This window comes from Psammomys obesus, unplaced genomic scaffold (assembly GCF_907164565.1).
Source record: "Psammomys obesus unplaced genomic scaffold, mPsaObe1.curated_primary_1811, whole genome shotgun sequence".
In the NCBI taxonomy this organism is placed as follows: domain Eukaryota; kingdom Metazoa; phylum Chordata; class Mammalia; order Rodentia; family Muridae; genus Psammomys; species Psammomys obesus.
In genome coordinates this window covers 234,749-256,130 of record NW_026590542.1, presented here as the reverse complement: position 1 = coordinate 256,130, position 21,382 = coordinate 234,749, and the positions used below count along the sequence as shown (strand labels likewise).

The window sequence follows — 21,382 nt, the reverse complement described above, 5'->3', positions numbered from 1 at the left end:
CACTGGAATATCTGTCCCATTCCTGGTTTACAGTTCTGTAGGATGCTTCTGGGTCAGGATGTGGAAAAGAGCCATATTTTAACTTGGTTGCTTTAGCTTTCTGACCAGTTTAACTGGCTAGGAGCTGTAGGCAACACAGGCTGCAGATTGTGCAATATTTTTATGTCCCCACTTGCCTTGCACCACTTCTTCTTTCCTCTTAACTTTGCTATAGCTTAAAAAGGAGCTTTCTTTTCTTTCTTCTTTCTTTTGTCCTTTTTCCTTTCTTCCTTTCTATCGGAATTTCTTTCTATTTTTCTTTACTTTTTTTTTTTTTTTGAGACAGAGTTACTCTGTGTAGCCTCAGCTCTCCTGGAACTTGTTCTGTAGACCAGGCTGGCCTGAAACTCAGAGAGACCCATCTGCCTCTGCCTCCCAAGTGTTGGGATTAAAGACATGTTCCGCTATCACATGGCATTTATCTTTAAAAAAAATTACAGTAATGCCGCTTTAGCTTAGTCAGTATTCTGAAATGAAATTCTCAGTTCTTCATGGCTCTCTTGACATAGTGTGCAAATATTTGAGTGCTTACACTTATTAATGATTGATGCCAAAGACTTATCAGAATCTTCAAAGGAAGAAGAGCTTGTTTTAGAATTTAAGTCGAAGCATTGTTCATTTGATTATGGAGTAGCAAAAAAATGCTTCAGAAAAAGATTATGTATCTCTCATGTGCATGATTTTCAGGATAGGCAAGAAATAAGTTATTAAAGTTTTATTCATGTGGGTAGTTTAATTGACTTTTTGTTAGTTAATCATTTTAAATTAACTTTTATGTCACTTAATCATTTTAAACCCCCTAAAAAGTTCAGCATATTTATAAATCCTTTGGCTGTACTGTGATTGGCTGTATAGAAGTGTCAGTTTTATCATCAACAACCAACTTCAGTCTCTGTAGAATTACCAAACTTCAGCTGATGATCAGGATGTGGTTGACCTCACTAATAACTTTGTCTAGTCCACATGAAGTATTTCTGAAGGCTGCTCCCTCGTAAGGGACTTAAATGTTGCAGGATTATGTCTGTAAAGGATCAGATGAATTATCTGGGAAGTTACTAAAGACTCATGACAACAATTTTAAGCCTTCATGAATGTGTGATGAAAATCAAGATGTTTTTATTTTCTGTTGGAAAACATTGGCAACAGCTTTCTGTGAGTTCCTGAAATTGCTTAAAATTGTTGTGATTTAATATGTATTAAAACAAAATACTGAAATCTTAAGTCAGAAGTACTTGGGGTAGTGGAGGAATGGGGTGGGGGAGATGAAGAGCATAGCAGTTAATAGGGTAATTGTGGCTTCTCTGCTGTAATTATTTACCACATTGATGGCTTTTGTTTCAAATAGGCAGTTTACTCAATGGTTTGCAATATTAAACCTATATTATCCAATCAGTTGACCTTTATCTAAAATCTGACCTCTTTCTTTTTAAACTTTCAGGTAACATTTGATCCAGAGGTATTTTTCAACATTCTGCTGCCTCCAATTATTTTCCATGCTGGATATAGTTTAAAGAAGGTATGAGCATTTGCTAGTAATATCATAAGAGATTTCTCAAAATAATATTTTCCCAAAATGATATTTTTATTGATTATTTGGGAATTTCACATAATGCTTCCTGTTCACACTCACTTTCCCATCCTCCCAAGTCCACTTCCTACCCTATGACTTCCTCTCAGAAAAAAACAAGAAGAAAAAAAAAATACCAACTCTAGTTTGTATTGCCCATATACTCACTGGACATGGTCAAAGTCTCAGTGGCCAGCCCTTTAAAGAAAACCAAGTCCTTCTCCACTCCCACTTCAATCCTACCCCTGCCAGAAGCCATCAACTGTGAATAGCTGCACTTTAGGATCCCTACCACTATTTTTAAGAATTTTCTTCAATGGATTCATGTATACACTGTTTCTTTTTTTGGGGAGGGGGGATTGGAAGTCTCGGTGTTGACCTGGATAATTATCTACTTTCCCCCTTAAGCTCTCAGATTTCTGTGTTCTGTAGCCTCTCAGAGACCATAGGTGGCTCATCATCAGTGATCCATTTCTGTTTTAAAATCTAGAGCTTTTCTAAACCGCCACTGAGAATGTAACATGTTACAGCCACTTTGGCACACAAAGTGATAATTCTTTTAGAACTTAAATCAAAGGTGTTTAAGGCCGAACCACTTCACTGCTGAGGATTTCTTGAAGAGAGAATAAAGCTGTGTTCACACAAAAACCTATGCCACATTCTTTGTGCTATCTTATTTGTAAGACAAATCCCCCAAACAACCAAAATTCCTTCCTATAGGTAATGGTTAAACAAACTGTAGTATATCAGTACCATAAAAAAATACTTAGCAATCTCATGGAAAAAATGATTGATGTCCAATCTGGATGGGGCACATCTATCCATCCATCCATACATACATACATACATACATACATACATACATACATACATACATCTTAGCCATCTATCTATCTATCTATCTATCTATCTATCTATCTATCTATCTATCTATCTATTCTTATTGTGGGAATATTGTGTGAAGATTTGGTCCCCAAAGGCCGTCCTAGGATAAGAACCACAGAGCTTATTTCAGCTCTGATGGAGGATGAGAAATAAATCTTCCAGGTCTAGAGAAGAGAGATCTTGGTTGATAGTAAAACTCAATATCTTTATGAGCTAGAAAATAACTTCTAGGCAGAGAAACTTTGGCTAGATTACTTGGGAAAACTGCAGTAGGAACATAGAGAAGGTATCACTACAGAACCTATTCAAACATTCAGTGGATAATAAAGGAGTACTCAGAATAGTTTTGAGCCAGTAAAGTATATGGGGGTGGGTAGGTGGGAAGAAGCCAACTTCAGGTGTCATTCTTCATGACCATACACTTAATTAAAAAAAAAATACAGGGTCTGTTTACTGGCCTAGAACTCTCTAAGTAGGCTAGACTGTTTGGCTATGGAGTTTCAGGGATCTGCTTTTCTCAACCTCCTCAGCACTCTGATTAAGTGTGCACTACCATGCCATGTGTGTGTTTAGTGTATATTAATGAGTGTGCAAGATATATATATATATATTTGCATGCATACAGAGGCTGGAGGAGGACATTTTGTAGTCACAGAGGCAAGGGTTTGCAATCAATGCAGAAAATGAAAGCTAAGCTGTCTCTGTCCAACAACAAGCCAGGGTTGCTCTTTTGAACTAGATGCACGTTTTCCATATAAAACATCTCGAATATGTACTTTTTTCAAGTTGTTTATACAGTTGCCAAGTCATCTGAATTTTTACATCGTTTTGTGACACATGATAGCTAGGAAATAGTTAGTATAGGTATAATAATATTATTTTTCCCTCAGTGGAGAATTTGTGAACGCTTCTTTAGATCAAATGGGTGATGAATAGTTTATTTTAAATAACCAATCTGAACGTATAATCAAAGTCATATTTTGCTTTAAAATGAAAGCTAATCACAGGTTATGGAAGGGCCTCTAATGGTTGAAAAATACCTTACTTTTTTACAACCTTTCTTTTATCAGCTGTTTTCTGAAAAGAAACCCAAATAACAAGCTTTCCCTGTTACTAATTGAACTTGTTTATGACACACTAGCCTTCTGTGTTACCAACCATTAGTGTCTTTTTTACACATTTATTTATTTATTAAAATTTATTCACTTTGTATCCCTGTCATAGCTCCCTCCATCTCCTTCCAATCCCACCGACCCTTCCTCTTCTCCCTCTATGCCCCTTCCCTAGTCCACTGATAGGGGAGGACCTCCTCCCCTTCTACCTGACCATAGCCTATCAAGTCTCATCAGGATTGGCTGCATCATCTTCCTCTGTGGCCAGGCAAGGCTGTACCCCTCACCCAGGGGAGGTGATCAAAGAGCCGGCTACTGAGTTCATGTTAGAAACAGCCCCTTCCCCCCCTTACTAGGGAACCCACAAAGCTAAAAAAAAAAAAACAAAGAGAACTCTAGGGAAGAGGCTGAAATCTCACTCAGAAGGGCAAACAGGATAAACATCAGAAGTAGGAGAAGACAAGGAAGAGGACAAGAACCTTCAGCAGGGGTCCTCTGAAAGACTCTACCCATCAGGGTATCAAAGGAGATATTGAGGCTCATAGCCAAACTTTGGGTTAGAGTGCAGAAAACCTTATGGATGAAGAGGGAGATAGAAAGACCTGGAGACAGGAACTTCACAAGGAGACCATCAGAGCCAAAAAACCTGGGCCTGGGGCCCCTGCAGAGACCGATACTCCAATCAAGGACCATGCATGGAGAGTGTTCTTTTTTAAACAGTCTTTCTAAAGTCACCAGCTCGGTGGTTGTTACTGTGTCTGCCATCTCTGATTGCACCTACTATTGATTAAATGGGTGACAAAGATTTTTACCATTTATCTAAAGCTATATAAATAGATAGATAGATTTGGATCATTTGATAGCTGCATGTTCACTGTTGTTGAATATTAATACTTACTATTGATTTATCTTTTAGTTAAACAGTACTTAATCCTAATCCAGCCATATACCCAAATCACCAAACAGAGACTAGGATTTATTAACCTAGAGCACAAGGCTGGGCAATAATTACTCTATCCTAAACCTCCAAGTCCACATAGTTTCTTCCCATTCAGATTTCCTACATTATACTTGCTTTTAGTCATATCTTAGGTCCGGTTCATCTCTCCTGGTGGCTCCAAGTCCAGTCCTCTCCAATCTCTCTTCCTAACTCCCCCCACTCCCTTATTTCTCCTCCCCTCCAGACCAGGGTGTCCCACCTATTCTCTCCATTGCTCAGCATTGGCTGGTTGTTTTATTGAAAATATAGAGAACAAATGGTGGCATGTTTACAAAAACTTGAGACTGGTGATGCTTAGAATAAACATCACAATGCAATGTCCTGATTGAAACCAGATAGTGGGGTAGAGAAATCAGCATTTGAATGAACAAGGGTAAATTGTGTACATTCCAAAAGAACATTATACCAACAATACACCTTTGCAGACACTCATCTTTTTTTCACCTTGAAAAAGTTACTATTGGCTTTGCCTTTGATTTTTGTGCCACTGCTTGTGGTTTAAGGGCACTAGTATTGAAAAAAATCATCTAGACAAACTTTTTGTAACTGCTTCTCTGTCTCTGTCTCTGTCTCTGTCTCTCTCTCTCTCTCTCTCTCACACACACACACACACACACACACACACACACACACACACACACACACCACATGATGGGAATGGGAGAGGATAGTGCTTCCCCAGCAGTAGGAATATAGAGCTGAGAATGGTACACTACTAACTGGGATGTCCAGTGGATTTCACCAAAAGTGAACCCTGTTCTTGAAGGCTTTACTTGGGGATGCCACTATCTCCTTTCTTTTCTCTGCTTGTTATTCTGTGCCTGAGAGAGAAAAGTAGGAGCTAATCATGACTATATAATCATGACACATAAAAATAAGAAGAAAGGTCTAGTCTTTAATTTAATAATTCCTGTCCTTCCTTTCTCCTTACAAAGCAGAGTTGTTGAGATTAAGAAAGCCATGCATTAAAGTCCAGAGACTGGTTCTCAGTCTTTGGTCATAGTATGGTAGATGGAGGACTTTAGGCAACTCAAACCATGCCATAGAAACTTAGATTTTTCTCATGTAAGATGGTTCAATAACTGCATATGGCAGCTTGTGCCTATAATTTCAGCACTGTGGAGACTAAAGCAAGAGGACTTCCACTAGTTTAAAGTAAACCTGGGCTACTACTGTCTAAAGAACAAAGCAACAGCTGATAGTTTAGCTCAGTGGTAAAGCACTTCTCTAATATGCACAAGATCAGTCTCCAGTATGGCGAAAAGAAACAAACAACCTTGAATGAAACCACACTGGGTTGTTTTGAAAATTGGATGAGCTAGTATATATGAAACTACTTTGTGTATTATGAAATGTGCAATCAAGTGCTGATATAATATGCAAGCATGTGGCGTAACATTTCAAAATAAAAATTTAGTTCAGCAGGTTTGAATAAGAAATGAACAATTTGTATGTTGTGGGGATAGGAAATATTGAGATTCTAGAATATATTATGAATATATTTTTGTAGATTTACATTTCTGGTTTTGTGCTTTAGCTAATATCATAAATGTGAATTTATCTGTGTTTCCATTTACCCTGGGAATAATTGCCCAAGAGAAAACTGGGTGTCACCACTCTAGTTGGTGTTATGAACCTGGAAGAATGGAGCCTAAAAATGAGGTGGACTTAAGGCTCTTGCAATAGCCAACTTTATTTAGTGAATCAGACAATTTACATTGTGAGGGTAATGTGCTGGCTACTTTCATGTCACCTTAAAATAAGCCTGAGTTATCTAAAAGGAGGGAACATCAATTCAGAAAAATAACTCCTTAAGATCAAGCTGTAAGTAATTTTTTAAAATTAGTTATTGATAGGGGAAGGCCCAGCCCATTATGGGTGCTGTCATCCTTGGACAGATGGTCCTGGCCTCTATAAGAAAACAGGCAGAGCATGACATGTGAGGCTGGTCAGTAACAGCATGCCTCCATGGCCTCTGCATCAGAGCCTGCCTCTAGGTTCCTGCCCTGGGTGAGTTCCTGCCCTCACTGCTTTTGATGATGAGCTGTTATATGGAGCTGTGAGTGAAATAAGCCCTTTCCTCCTCAAGTCACTTTGGTCATAACCTTAGACAGTTAAGCAAGGTCACATGAGCAAAGGTCACATGACTTCAAGCTATGTACAAACTCAAGGACAGATTGTTATTGGAAACATTTTTTGAATAACAAAAGTAAGATAATGGGTAATCTGAAATAAACCCTATTTACTACACCTGGGAGGCCCACAGAAGCACATTTCAAGACCAAACCAATGCTTAGAATGAACAGAGATCAAAAGACTCTTGTCCAGTTTTCTTAGAGATTTCTCACACACTCTCAAAATTCTCACACAGCTCCATTCTTAAACCATGTTCCAACTCTGGGTACAAGCACAAGTGCATCTGAGATTACAATCTATATCTTGGTATGTTACCTGCATGCCATTGGTTCTAGCATTCACTCGTATAAGCCCTTAATGGGAGTTAAGAAAAATCTAATTATCTATCTATCTATCTATCTATCTATCTATCTATCTATCTATCTATCTATCTATCTAACTATCTATCTAGTTTAGGTGCCAAGATTTGCATGTAGAAGTCGGAGAACAACTTGAGTGGGGGGTGTGTATGTTGGGTTTCTTCTTCTGCAGTGGAGGTCTCAGATTGAACTCAGATCATCAGAATTGGTGTAAAGCATCATAATCTACTGAGCCATCGTACCAGCCTCTTAATTGAAGTTTCATTGGAATTGCAGTAGTTAATATTTTTGAAATCTGATCCCCCCCATATCTTGCTATATAAATGCAATTGCTTGAAAAAAGACTTAAGACAGGATCAAGTATAATATGTTCAAGAGCTCTTCAGGCAACATCTTCATTTAGTGACTGTTGGCATGACATGCCCTTGAAAGAGTCTCCTCTGAGCAGGTCACTTAGGGGTGGCAAACATTCTTTTGAAATCTGAGCCTCAGAGGGATGAAAATTGTGGAAAGATGAGAACAGGGTCCTGAACTATCTGAGATATGGGGCAAAGGACAAACTGTAGTCCTTTGCTCACATATGCTGATGCTGGCTATGCTCTCTTTTTGTGGTATTGCTCACCTGGCATACTGGGTCTTTGCTATTTTTAAAAATGATGGCTGAGAGCTTTGGCACATACCTCTTAATCTCAGCACTCTGGAGGCAGAGACAGGTGGATCTCCGTACATTCAAGGCCAACGTGGTCTATTAAGTAAGTTCCAGGACAGCCAAGTCTACAGAGAGAAACCCTATCTGGAAAAAACAAAAAGATGGTTTTGATGGTTTTTGTTTAATTAGGGTGTTTGGAGGATTTTACTTGTCTATTTTTATTAAGTAGTTCTGAATTTCAAATAGTAATTGCTTTTTCCTGCTGCTAAAAGATAGATTTATTTATTACAATTTATTCACTATGTATCCAGGCTGTAGCCCCCTCCCTTGTCTCCTCCTACTACCAGCCACCCTCACTCCTTTCCCCCTATTCTCCTTTTCTAGTCCACTAACATGGGAGAACCTCCTCCCCTTCCCTCTGACCCTAGTCTATCAGGTCTCATCAGCACTGGCTGCATTGTCTTCCTCTGTGGCCTGGTAAGGCTGCTTCCCCTTCACGGGAAGGTGATCAGAAAGCCAGCCACTGAGTCATGTCGGAGACAGTCCTTGTTCCCATTACTAAGGAACCCACTTGGAGACTGAGCAGCCTATGGGCTTCCTCTGAGCACTGTCCTTCCATCAGAAGACCCCATGGACCTGATGACTTGCAAGAAGTGAACATGTGTGTCTGTGTGTATGTATTTGTTATGTTTAGTTTGAAGGTAACTTTTGAATATGTAGGCCCAATCAAAGATGTAATCTTGCATCTTTCTGAATAATCACTACATCTTAACATTGGTTTTAAGTTTTTTTCCTGTATAAACAAGACCATCTCAAATTGAACTCACTACTATTCTCGTTTTTTCTATTCCTATCTCTATTGTCCATCTTTTTCAGGCTCCAAAAATTAAAACAGATGGATATAAGGGGATATCTCAAGTCCCATGAGCATATATTTAGGAGTCTGTTTTCCACTATCAAAGTCAGTAAAAAGCTTCTCAGAAGACACTTTCCCATTTATTTGTTTCAGATGTACATCTCTAATGATCTTCTAAGATCCCACTAGAACTAGAAGTGGCTAACAGGATCATGGAATAACCTAGTTTATGTCAAGTCTCAAAAAATTAATTGGTTTATCTAAAATACATGTGTACACATATATTCACTTAATACAGCTTAATATAATTAGCTAAGATTATTTTGTCTGAAATGTATGAGGTTCTTGGTAACTTTCTTAGTGATTGAGAGTGCAGAGGATATTTTAAAATAATGATGTTTAAGGCTGAATGGCATTATTTAGGAGTGATACCTGATATTACTAGATGTTTAAACAGTATAGAATACCAGATTTTAGAGGCTTTTTATATGAAATCATTTTTGTTTGTATGTTTGCTTTTTTTTTTGGCGTGTATCAAAAATTACTATAATCTCCCCTCCCTTTTTGCTTTCATTCAGAGACACTTTTTTAGAAATCTTGGATCAATTTTGGCCTATGCCTTCTTGGGGACTGCTGTTTCCTGCTTCATTATTGGGTAAGTGATTCTTTGTTGTGTAGCCAGTCTAACATACTACCCAGAGAAATGAGATTCATCAGTATAGTGTACAAAGCTGTATTTTTTTTTTTCAGAGCTGAGGACCGAACCCAGGGCCTTGCACTTGCTAAGCAAGTGCTCTACCACTAAGCTAAATCCCCAACCCCATCTTCTTTTTTTTAAGGATTTATTTTTATTTATTATTTATACAGTCTTTTGTTTGCAGGTGTGCCGCAGGCCAGAATTGAGCATCAGATCTCATAGATGGTTGTGAGCCACCATGTGGTTGCTGGGAATTGAACTCAGGACATCTGGAAGAGCAGCCAGTGCTCTTAACCTCTGAGCCATCTCTCCAGCCCCCCAAAGCTGTATCTTAACGTTGTGTGAGCATGGCAGTTAGGATAGAGAGTTATCCTGTCCAGTATGGCAGTTGTTAAATACATGTGGGCATTAAATTTAAATTAGAATAATTAAAATGAACTACAATTTCTAGATCATAATTTCTTATAGCATTCTTCAATAGAAAGAACCAATGCCTCCTACTCTAGTGTTGGAACAGGAACTTTACACAGAGATGGAACATCTTTTAATACCAAAGAGTAAGCAAATGCTCAAAAGGCAAACAGCCGTAAAGCAACAAGGCATGTCAAAGAAACATGAAGGCCAGCCTGGAAGTTCTTACCATAGCCAGATCCCATCAGTGGCTAAACACAACAAAATGAATAACTTTATATTAAGTTATCATATAGAGTATAAAATAAATATCCCTGAGTCTACACATAGAAAGATGTATGATTGAATGAAGAAATAAGTGAGAAGTGACACATTTCATGTACCAAATTGTAGATAAGTGTTAAGATGTATTACCCCTTCGAAGAGGTAAAACTTAGTCTCATAAACCCCAGATCTTCATTCCAACCAGCTTTGAGTGTGGGCTATATATTGTAACTTCTTTATAAAGAGTATGGTACAGAAATTAGGGAAAGAGAGTAGCTTCAAAGTAGAGAACATGGAAGACATTACAAGTCATGTTATTATATATCCTTGGGATTTATGACGAAAAGGACACTTTGCCTCCTTAGTCATCTACCCCAAAGACATGGTCACCTCTGTCTGATGAAAAAGGCAGACAAGAAGCACCCTGCAAACTTTCTGACCAGCATTGCTCAAAATTGCCAAGGTCATCAGAAAAAAGCTATGCTGAGAAGCTGTCACAACCAAAAGACCAGGAGATTTGATGATTAAATGCCATGTGGAACAGAAAGGAGATAGTAGGCTTTTAAAAATGCACTAGCAAATCTGAATGTAGGAAGGACTTAAAAAATTAGTTGGAAAGCTGGAGATAAAGGCAAGGATCTTCTGTTCTGTTCTTTAAAAGGAGTGTCTTGGAGTTTGTTCTTAATGAGGAGTCAATGGGAGGCCAGATGGGGGTAAGGCTACCAGAAGGAAATCTACCATCTAGATAGATCTAGAATTTTAATGAAAGAAATGGAGAAGAAAGTATACTTTCAGGAAATATTTGAAATGTATAAACATGAAAGAAGCTTTTGGTAAGCAGCAAAGAACAAATCAGATCTGTTCCAAAGAGCTGCCATGAACTGAAGTTGAGCTAATTGGAGCAATAGCTGGCACATACTAAGTAAATATTAGGTTCTAGCTACTTCTTGTAAGGATTCCATTCGGCACTGTAAACAGTTCTTTGACCCCTAGCTTAGGCATTCCACTGTTCTAGTCAGTAAAGACATAAGGGTAGACAGTGATATGGTACTTACTGTCACCAGTCTTGGCTGGTGGTGGTTTACACCTGTAATTCCAGTACTTAGGAGGCAAAGGCAAAAGAATCAGAAGTTCAGGACCATCCTTAAGTGGTTCAGAGTTGAGGGTCATCCTCTGCTATATAGTCAAGGTCTACAAATTGTTCTACACAATCCTCTGTCTCAGTGCCCCACTCTGATACACACACACACAAAAAAAGAAAAAAACAACAGTAAAAGAAATATTCAGATGCATCTTCAAATAATAGCTACAAACCATTCCTTGGTGTCAAAGTTCCATTTACCTAGGTTCCTACTTTGTTTATATGTCTGCAAGATTTTTTTTTCCTGACACTGTTTACCTACCATTCTACAGAAATCTTATGTATGGGGTAGTGAAACTCATGAAGATTGTGGGCCAACTCTCTGATAAATTTTACTACACGGATTGTCTCTTTTTTGGAGCAATTATCTCTGCCACTGACCCAGGTAATTGAACATTTGTCTTGATCATTATGTTACTACATTAGTTAAATCTTATAAGTTTCAGAGCACTTCTGTTGCAGTACAGAAGTTATGGCATTAACAGGTGATAGAGGAAATGAATAGTAGTTAGATCTAACAGACTTAGACTTTTTTTTTTTTAAAAGAAAACTATGTTTTACCTTCTGTGGTGGTGTGACTAAGATGTTCCCCACAAGCCGGGTGCGGTGGTGCACACCTTTAATCCCAGCACCTAGGGAGGCAGAGGCAGGCAAATCTCTGTGAGTTTGAGGCCAGCCTGGTCCACAAAGTGAGTCCAGGACAGTCAAGACTACGCAGAGAAATCCTGTGTCAAGAAACCAAAAAAAAAAAAAAATTAAAAATTCATCTCTTCTCCCCATAGTCTCAGACACTTGAAGACATGGTCCCCATTTCATGGTGCTGTTTGGAAAAGCTTAGGAGGTGTGGCTTTGTTTGAGGAAGTTGATCACTGGAGGTGGGATGTCAAAGTTTAAAAGCTTCATGCTATTGTTTGTTCACTCCGTGCTTGTGGTTTAAAATGTGAGTTTTCAGTTTGTTCTAGACATCATGCCTTTATTTGCTGCCACTTAGGGAAGCCATAATGGTGATTAACTCTTATTCCTTTGGAACCTTAAGGCCGAATAAACCCTTCCTTCAATAAGTTGCCTTGGTCATTTGTTTTTCATAGCATAGAAAAGTAACTAATATACCATCTTACTGTTTTATTGTGGTAAAATATACAGCATACAATATAGCATCTTAATTACTAAGCATATGGTTCAATAGTGTTAAATATTGCCTCATTCAGCAACTAATTCTTGAAATTTTTAATTTTTCACAACTGAAACTCTCTAAACTCATATATCAACAACTTCCCTTTCCCTTTCCATCCAGCTTCTGTCAACCACCATTCTCCTTTTCCCCTCTATGAATTTGACTACTATAATTTCCTCGTGTATGTGAAATCTTGGAATATTTGTCATTTTGTCACTGGCTCTTTTTGCTTTCCATCCTGCTGCATGGGTTAATCCTTGGTAGAGCATATACCATGATTTCCTACCTTTTAAGGCTGTATACTATTTCACATTTTTATTATTGAACCTTCTGTTCAAGGAAATGAGTTCTTTCTACTTGTATTTTCTTCTTGTCTTTCATTTTAGAATGACTCATGTGGACATAATTTTATACTGTGTTCTTTTTCAGCATTACACTTTCACCTTCCTTTAGAAAATATACCATTTGGTTTGAATAATTATTTTCCTTAATGGAAAGAGTTGTATATGTAAACATCTTGTGTAGAGTTCTTACCATACTGTGATGGAATTCTTGTAAGTCTCATATCATGTAGCTTTCAAGTGATAGATCAATCAGTTCCTAAAAGTGGAGTTAATGTATAGCTTTTCTCCCCAGAATCTCAACAGCAAACAAGATAGCTTACCTCCAAGTTAGAATGTATAAAGCAGAGCAGGGTGCAGAGAGATGACTCAGCAATTAATAGCACTCGCTGATCAGTGGAGGACCTAGGTTTGATTCTTAGTACTCAGATGGTAGCTTACAACCATCCGTAACTCCAGTTACAGGAGATTCACATGCAGAGATCTCCTGCAGTATGGATATTGCAATAGGTATGCAAGTACCCATACATATAATTTTTAAAGTTCCCCCAATGTATCAGCTATTGCTTTCTCTAATGCCAACTATTACAAGTCTGTTCTCTATGTCTATAGATTCATTTAATCAATTCAGTTTTCAAAAACTGCACATACATATATTGGTTTGTCCTGGGAGGTATAAAAATATTCTTGATTTGTAAAATACTCTTTAACATTCTGAACAGTAATAATCTTAAAGACAACAATAGTTCCCACTTGCTCATACCTCTTGGGGGTCCTCTATATTACTGTTATTCCACAGATCCTTCTGCAAAGAATGTTTGATCATCTGCGCAGTTCAATATGGTACCCACTGAACATTTACAATGTGGGGCACTGCAAGCTGAAGGACTGAGCTTTAGATTTCACTTACTATTAAACAATTTAAATTAAGTGGCTAGATATTATTAGTGGTCACCACATTGAAGGGCATGGTGCTAGACAGTTGTGTAGTTCTGAAAAATCTTTATGTTCCAAAACCTTTAACCTTTCTCACCTCCATATATTATCATAGACACTCTAAATTAGTATTGAGGGATTAGCTGCTTGAGGCAACTTGGTTTGTGAAAAGCAGGTGAGATGTGGAGTCTTGGTGCATTTGTGTTGATCTCTAGTTAGGCCACTCACTGATCAGCTGGCTTGGGTCAACTTTCCCTTCTCCCATCAGCATGCCTATCTATAAAGTATGAGTAATTGTTCTGGTTTCTGTTCAAACACTTGGGCCATAAAAGAGACTGAAACTTGAGTGCAGTGTTAGAGGATGATACTAAAACAAACAAAATAAAACAAAACAACAAAAGCCATGGGGCGTATTTTGCTTACAGTGAAAATATGTCAGTCATATTTTACTTGCTCATTTTGCAAAATAGAAAATTATTCACTGGGAAGCTGAGGATGGAGGTGAGAGAACCAAGTGTCTAATCCTCTTCCCTGATGGTAGGAGTGGGTCTGTTTATGGGAAAATGGAGCAGGACGGTTTAAGACATTGGACAATGGAAAAATGTGGCTGGAAGTGAAGTAATCAGCAGTCTAAACAAACATGTAATCAATCTTCATGAGTCTTCATGGAACACATGTTCAGAAAATGGCAGCATCCGTGTGATGTGGGGGAAGACTAGGCACCTGTGCAGACCCAAATGAAGACTTGGTATTATCAACAACAGCAGCAACAACAACAAAACAATGGCCTTGAAGTTATTACTTAGGCTGCTGCTATTATTGTAATCTTCATGTCAGAGACATTATCCATACAAAACTGGTGTAGGAGTGAATAATAATAATGTAGTTTAGTTGTGTGAATTCCAAAATTATTGATTTTAAAACTCAACTGAAAACACATAGCTAAGTGGGAATGTGGAGATGCAGAATCACAGAAGTCATAGTACAAGGCATTGGTGGGCATAAATGGGACTAGACCAGCTGCACTTGCTTGCTTAACTGTGGAGACAGGGTCTCATTGTAGCTCAGGATGCCTTGGCTTTCTGAATGCTGGGATTAGAGGTGTGAGCTACCATATCTTGCCATTTGTTTAATAATAAGATTTGGGAATCTGTTTTCCTATGGAGTCTTGGAGACTGAGGTCTTACTCTTTTGGTAGTTACAGTCCTGAGGATGACAGAAAAACACAGATTTCTAACTGTCAGTACTCTTTTGATATGTGCCCACCTGATGATTGCGGCCTACTGAATAAGGACTTCGTTTTAAGAGGACTGCTAGATCAGATTGGCTTCTTGTTCCTAAACTATCAATCACAAATTCTAGTATAGAGTGGTATTACCTGACAGAAAAAAAAATATATGAGGTTCTTATCCCTGATTACACTGTACTTGACAGAAACAGTAAAAGATTAGGGTCCCATAACACTGTTTGAAGCCCCACCTCTCAAAGAGCCCTAGCATCTTCTAATGTTTCCTCATAAAGGAACAACCCTTTTTATGTGAAAGTTTGAGGGACATTAAAATTACCTCCAAGCCAAGGCAAATCTCTTCCTTTAGAGGCAACTTTCCCATTCCATTATCCCTATACCATCCTCTTTTGGATGCTGCTATGGATATTTCCTTACTGTAGTCAGGCATAGACTTGCTAAGGAGAGGCACCACAGAGTTCCTGACCTGCTTTATTAATGTGATAGCAGGAATAATGAGGAGTTAAGATTCATACTTGATGTAAACTGTTGTTAGTGTTATTAGACATGCTCTCATTGTCATGGGCAATTAACTATCTATTGTTTTTACTACTGGCAACTATAATATTTAGGCAAACTATGTTCATAAGTCAGAAAAGTTTTTTGAAGTTGTATAGTATAATCCTTCACTTTGAAAAACACAACTTAAGGAAGGGTTTATTTTGGCTCATGGTTTGATGAAACAGTCCATCATTGCTGTGAGGGAATGATATCAAAAGCATAAAGTTGCTGGTTATATTGTGTCCACAATCAGGAAGCAAAGAGAGATAAATGCTGGTATTCAGCTGACTTTTTGCCTTTCCTCTGACTAATCAGTTAAGAACTCCAGCCAACGGAGTGGTACCACCCACACTCAGGGCATGTCTTAACCCCCTCCATTAATCTACTCTGGAAACACCCTCATAGGCATACTCAAAAGTATTCTTTATTAATGCCTTAGTGTTTTTTAAACCAATCAACTAAACAGTTAAAAATAATCATTCTATTTTTCAAAGTGAAGGATCTCAGAAAGTATTCGGGAAGTGGCCATCTTTAACAGTTCCAGACAAAACCAGATTCACTAGTTGTTTTTAGTTGCTGTGTTAAAATTCCATGGCCAAATATAAGAAAGACTGTTTATTTTAGGGCATGATTCTAGAGTGATAGATTCCATTGATGGTGGGAAATGCATGGCATGGTAGCAGGAACAGGAAGCTGATTTATTACATTTTCATCTATATGAAATTGGGTGGGGGGAGAGGGAAAACATGGAAGTGGGACAAGCCTGCAAACCCTCAAAGCTTGCTGCCCTCACTAGCAATGTTCCACCTCCTAAAAGTTCCATAACTGTCCCCAAATAGAGCCACCAGCTAGGTACCAAGTATTTAAATACATGAGCCTATGGAGGATATTCTCCTTCAAATCACTGCACCAGAAAAAGGAGCCCACACACTACCCATGACACACCTTAATTAAATATATGCAACACAGTTGAGATTGAACAGCATGTAAACATAAGGAAAAATGAAGTTAACTTCTTGAATATGAAAGCTACAGTAATGAGTTCATATTAGGAAAAGGGCAACCTTCCCAAGGTATGTAACTTTCTTCTGATTCCAAAAGATGCTAAGGTAAATTAAAAAAGTGATAGACAGCCTGGCATGGTGGTTCATGCCTTTATCCCAGCACTTGGAAGACAGAGGCAGGTGGATTTCTGAGAGTTCCACATCAGCCAGGTCTACACAGTAAGAGCCTATCTCAAAAAAAAAAAAAAAAAAAAAAAAAAAGGTCAAGTGTTGGTGGCACACACCTTTAATCCTAGCATTCAGGATGCAAAGGCAGGCAGATATCTGTGAGTTTGAGGTCAGCCTAATCTACAGAGCGAGTTCCAGGACAGCCAGGGCTACCTAGAGAAACTCTGTCTTGAAAACACCAAACAAACAAACAGAAAACCTTTGAGAACTACTGGTCTAGAGAATAGTTTGTTTATAATGCTTCAGAAATATGAAAACTGGGAGAAGTTTAATTATGGACTGGGCATGGCGGTGGCATGTCTGTAATCCTAACAATCAAGAGATTGAGGCAGGGAAACTGTGAGTCTCTGGCCAGCCTGGGCTATTTAAGAGACCCTTTCTTAGGTCTTTATCACCTAAGAAGTATAATTACAGGTAATTCGTGTGGACAAAGCCTTGATCACAGTCTTTTTTGTGTCTTGACTTGGTGCTGGGTTGTGGGAACATTGGGGTAAAAAAATAAGATTTCTGTCCCTAAACATTTACCAACCCCAAAAAGAGACAAATTACACAAGTGTCTCTTTTTTACTTCCCAAAAACTCTGTGCAAGGTATTTTCAATATATGATGGGATTAGGGCAGACAACAGTGTACTCAGGTGCAGGGATCATAAGACTCTGATCACATCAAATCTCACCTAGATTGGAAGTTATCATTTTCCCTTCCATCAGATATACCATCTGTCTTTTGACTCTTTTACTGGCTACCAAACCACTTTGTCCCACCTAATACACAAAAATCCTCTATAAATCTGGAATCAGTGGTTTAAGGGCAGAAACCAAAACTAATTTTTGTGCTTTGGGCATACATTTCAGTGACTGTGCTGGCAATCTTTAATGAACTGCATGCAGATGTGGATCTTTATGCTCTTCTGTTTGGAGAAAGTGTCTTAAATGATGCTGTTGCCATTGTACTGTCCTCGTAAGTAACTATTTATGCAGGGGGATAATGTTTCTGGCTTTGTCTCTCAGCAGCATTCGGGATGCTGACACCAGCATAGCATGATGGCTGTAGTTTAAATGAAATATATTTTCTCTGAGCAGTGCTTGGCAAACTATATGTTTATTGATATTTTCTGTTACAATGAACCTCCTTATCCTCCAGGGATACAGTTTAAGACCACTAGTGGAAGCTTGAAACCATGGATGATAATGAACCCTGTTTATGATTTTTCCGTATGTATATACATGCATACATACATATAATAATACATTACAAATGTATTATTTGTAATATATTTGTATTACAAATACAAATTTGTATGTATAAATACATACAAATACATATATATGATAAAGTTAAGCATATAAATGAAATAAGTATAGTTAGCAATAACTAATAATAAAGTAGAACAATTATAATAATGTTTTAATTGTAATAAAAGTTATGCAACAAGCTTACTCTTTCCCTCAAAATAACTTACTGTGTTTTCATCTCTTCACTCACATGTAATCCTTTTTCATTTCTTTTTTGTTTGTTTGTTTTTTGAGACAGGATCTCCCTGTGTAACCCTGGCTGTCCTGAACCCATTTTGTAGACCAGGCTGGCCTTGTACTCACAGAGATCCCTCTGCCTTTGCCTCCCAAGTTCTGGGATTAAAGGCATGTGCCACCGTGCACTTTATGACTTCTCTTTGGCAGATCCAAATTTTCAGGAACACTACTCTTTTCCCTTGGGAACATTATTAAATAAAATAAAGGTTGTTTGAACATAAGTGCTGCAGTCTAACAACCTCAACACATTGTTTCTAAGGGACTAATAGTCAAGTAGCATTTACCACGTGGATACTTTAGACAAAGTAATGATTCATGTCATGGGCAGATCCAGATGGATGTTTTAAGGTTTCATCATGCTATTGAGAACAGTATATAATTTAGAACTTATAAATAGTTTATTTCTGGAATTTCCTATGATATTTTAGACTGAGGTTGACCTCAGGTAACTAAAACCGTGGAAAGTGAAATAGTGAAGGAGGGTCGGGGCTGCTTAGAGTACCATGGTGTAAAACTAGTGTGGTCTTGTAAATAAAACTGACTCTCTCTCTCTCTCAACTCCAGGTCTATTGTTGCCTATCAACCAGCAGGACTAAACACTCATGCTTTTGATGCTGCTGCCTTTTTTAAGTCAGTTGGCATTTTTCTAGGTATATTTAGTGGCTCTTTTACCATGGGAGCTGTAACTGGTGTTGTGACTGCTCTAATATCCTTTTGTTAAAAAGTTTTGGTCCATGCCTTGCTACACATATATGACCTTTTTTGGAAAGAGAAAGTCCCTGGTTCCTCCTTTCAGATCAGAATCTTAAATTAATTGTTCTACTGAGATTGTGGGACTTCTTCAGATGGGTCAGGCACAGTGATAGGGCCCCTAACTAAGAACCTGAGAGAAATACTGGGAAAGTGGACTTTGTGAGTTATAAAAAAAGAGGCATTGAAATGGGGAATGGAATATGTTGGGGGTGTCTGAAGGAAGGGAGTTGGGGTGCATATGATCAAAATACATTTTTTAATTTTTATTTTTTATATTAATTACAGTTTATTCGCTTTGTATCCCAGCTGTAGCCCCTCCCTCATCCCCTCTCAATCCCACCTTCCCTCATTCATCTCCTCCCATGCCCCTTTCCAAGTCCACTGATAGGGGAAGTCCTTCTCCCCTTCCATCTGAGCCTAGCCTATCAGGTCTCATCAGGACTGGCTGCAATGTCCTCCTCTGTGGCCTGGTAAGGCTAGACCCCCCTTCAGGGGGAGGTGATCAAAGAGCCAGCCACTGAGTTCATGTCAGAGACAGTCCTTATTTCCCTTAGTAGGGAACACACTTGGAGACTGAGCTGTCATGGACTTCATCTGTGCAGGGGATCTAAGTTATCTCCATGCATGGTCCTTGGTTAGAGTACATTATTAACATTATGAAGTTGTTGAAGAAAAAGTAAAAAAAGAATCCATCCAAAGAGAATGTAAAGAAGGAAGGAATGTATAATCAATGAAACAATGTATACTAAATAAAAATTTAATGATGGGGAATTCAACTCTAGATTTTGCTTTGTCATTATCTTTGCTTCTTCTTCCCCTTTCTTATAACCCAGTTGGGACATCAACTATAGGGAATGAAGAGGAGGTTTGCAATCAGTGGTCACTGGTTAGGCAACACTTTAGTTTCAGGAACCTGGTACTGTCTGCTGTTCAGGGACTGTGAGCATTAAGGTAGCCATAACTAGCCTAGAGCCATTGGCGGGAATTACCTGACTTCCCACTGTGAGTTTCATTGGTAAAGGATGCTTGAGGTGCAGTAGTTTAAAACAACCAAAGAAAGAGCTAGTAGTTCCTCTATATATGTACTGGAACCTCCATCACAATACCCTCTTTGATTGGATCTATTTTACTTGCAACCAGTATAGATAATCTGGAAAAATTATTAGTGAAATATTAGTTATTTGGGTTTTGTTCTACTCTTTCAGATATGTGTCTTTTGCTCTTTACAAAATCTCTGCTTTGTCTAACTACATTGTAAATGCTGAGAAGCCACAAGTAGCTAGCAGCTACTGTGTCAGACAGCATTAGATAGCTTTGTTTAAAGTCCCTGGTACTAAGGGTTTAATTTCTCAGTGAACTTATTTGTGAGTTGGTTCTATGCTGATGACATATGAACCATCATGGTATTGAATGGCAGTGATAAGAGGAAGATTCCCGAGCCTCGTTGCTGTTTCAAGATTTACAGATTCCTTCTTTTCTGGAATATACATGAATCAGGCCTTAATGATCCATGGAGATCAGAGCCTTAAGAGCCTGTTTTCCCAGGCCTTCCCACCCCTATGAGTACTAACTAACTAACCTGTCAAATAAAACCTGTAGCCAGAAATTTATTAATAGAATCATGGTAATTCAAATATTATAAAATCCACTTATTTAGAGCATGCAGTTAAATTGCTTTGAATTCCTCGTTATTAATTTTAAAAATTAATGGTAATATATCATAATTAGCCTCAAAACACAATTTAAAGTTTTTATGTACAGGGCCAACAAAGATAGCACAACAGAGAAGGGCTTTTGCCACCAAGCCTGATAATTTAAGCTTGATCACTGGAACGCACATGATGGAAGCAAACTCCTTACAAATTGTCTTCTGGCTTTCACATGCTTCCTTAGTAGGCACATGTGTATCATAGACACATATACACACCCCAAAAATTTTAAATTATTAAATACATTCACTGTGTTGTCTAGCCATTTCTTCTACCTGTTCCCAGAATGTATTCTACATCTCAGACCGACATTCTGGGCCAGTTCAACAAGAATTCTACACTCCACCTCTGACCCTGGTAACCTGTATTTACTGGAATTATTATTTTCTTATTTTTTGGTGGTGATGGGGTGATCAAATACAAGGTCTCAAACATGCTAGGTGAGTATTTACCACTCAGCTATACCACCAGTCCCCAGTAAGCTTAATTTTTAAGTTTTGTTACTTGAAGTTTGAGCAGGGTGTGGTGGCACATACCTTTAATCCCAGCACTCAGGAGGTAGAGGCCAGTAGATCTCTGTGAGTTTGAGGCTAGCCTGTTGACATATGATATATATGCATAGTGAGTTCCAGGCTAACCAGAGTTGTGGAGATAAATCCTGTCTTGAAAAGGAAAAAGGAAAAAGGAAAGGAAAGGAAAGGAAAGGAAAGGAAAGGGAAGGGAAGGGAAGGGAAGGGAAGGGAAGGGAAGGGAAGGGAAGGAAAGGAAAGGAAAGGAAAGGAAAGGAAAGGAAAGGAAAGGAAA

General features: G+C 38.3%; 1 protein-coding gene across 3 annotated transcripts in view; it reads left to right on the top strand.

Annotated features, from left to right (window-relative positions):
• Positions 1–21,382, top strand: part of Slc9a7 (solute carrier family 9 member A7) — a 139,609-nt gene that overhangs the window by 71,128 nt on the left and 47,099 nt on the right. For all 3 annotated transcript variants that reach the window (XM_055607891.1, XM_055607892.1, XM_055607890.1), the window contains exons 3-7: positions 1,478–1,555; positions 9,182–9,258; positions 11,389–11,501; positions 17,439–17,544; positions 18,681–18,822. In XM_055607891.1, coding sequence (XP_055463866.1) covers positions 1,478–1,555; positions 9,182–9,258; positions 11,389–11,501; positions 17,439–17,544; positions 18,681–18,822 — 516 coding nt within the window. The remainder of the gene's footprint in view (positions 1–1,477; positions 1,556–9,181; positions 9,259–11,388; positions 11,502–17,438; positions 17,545–18,680; positions 18,823–21,382) is intronic.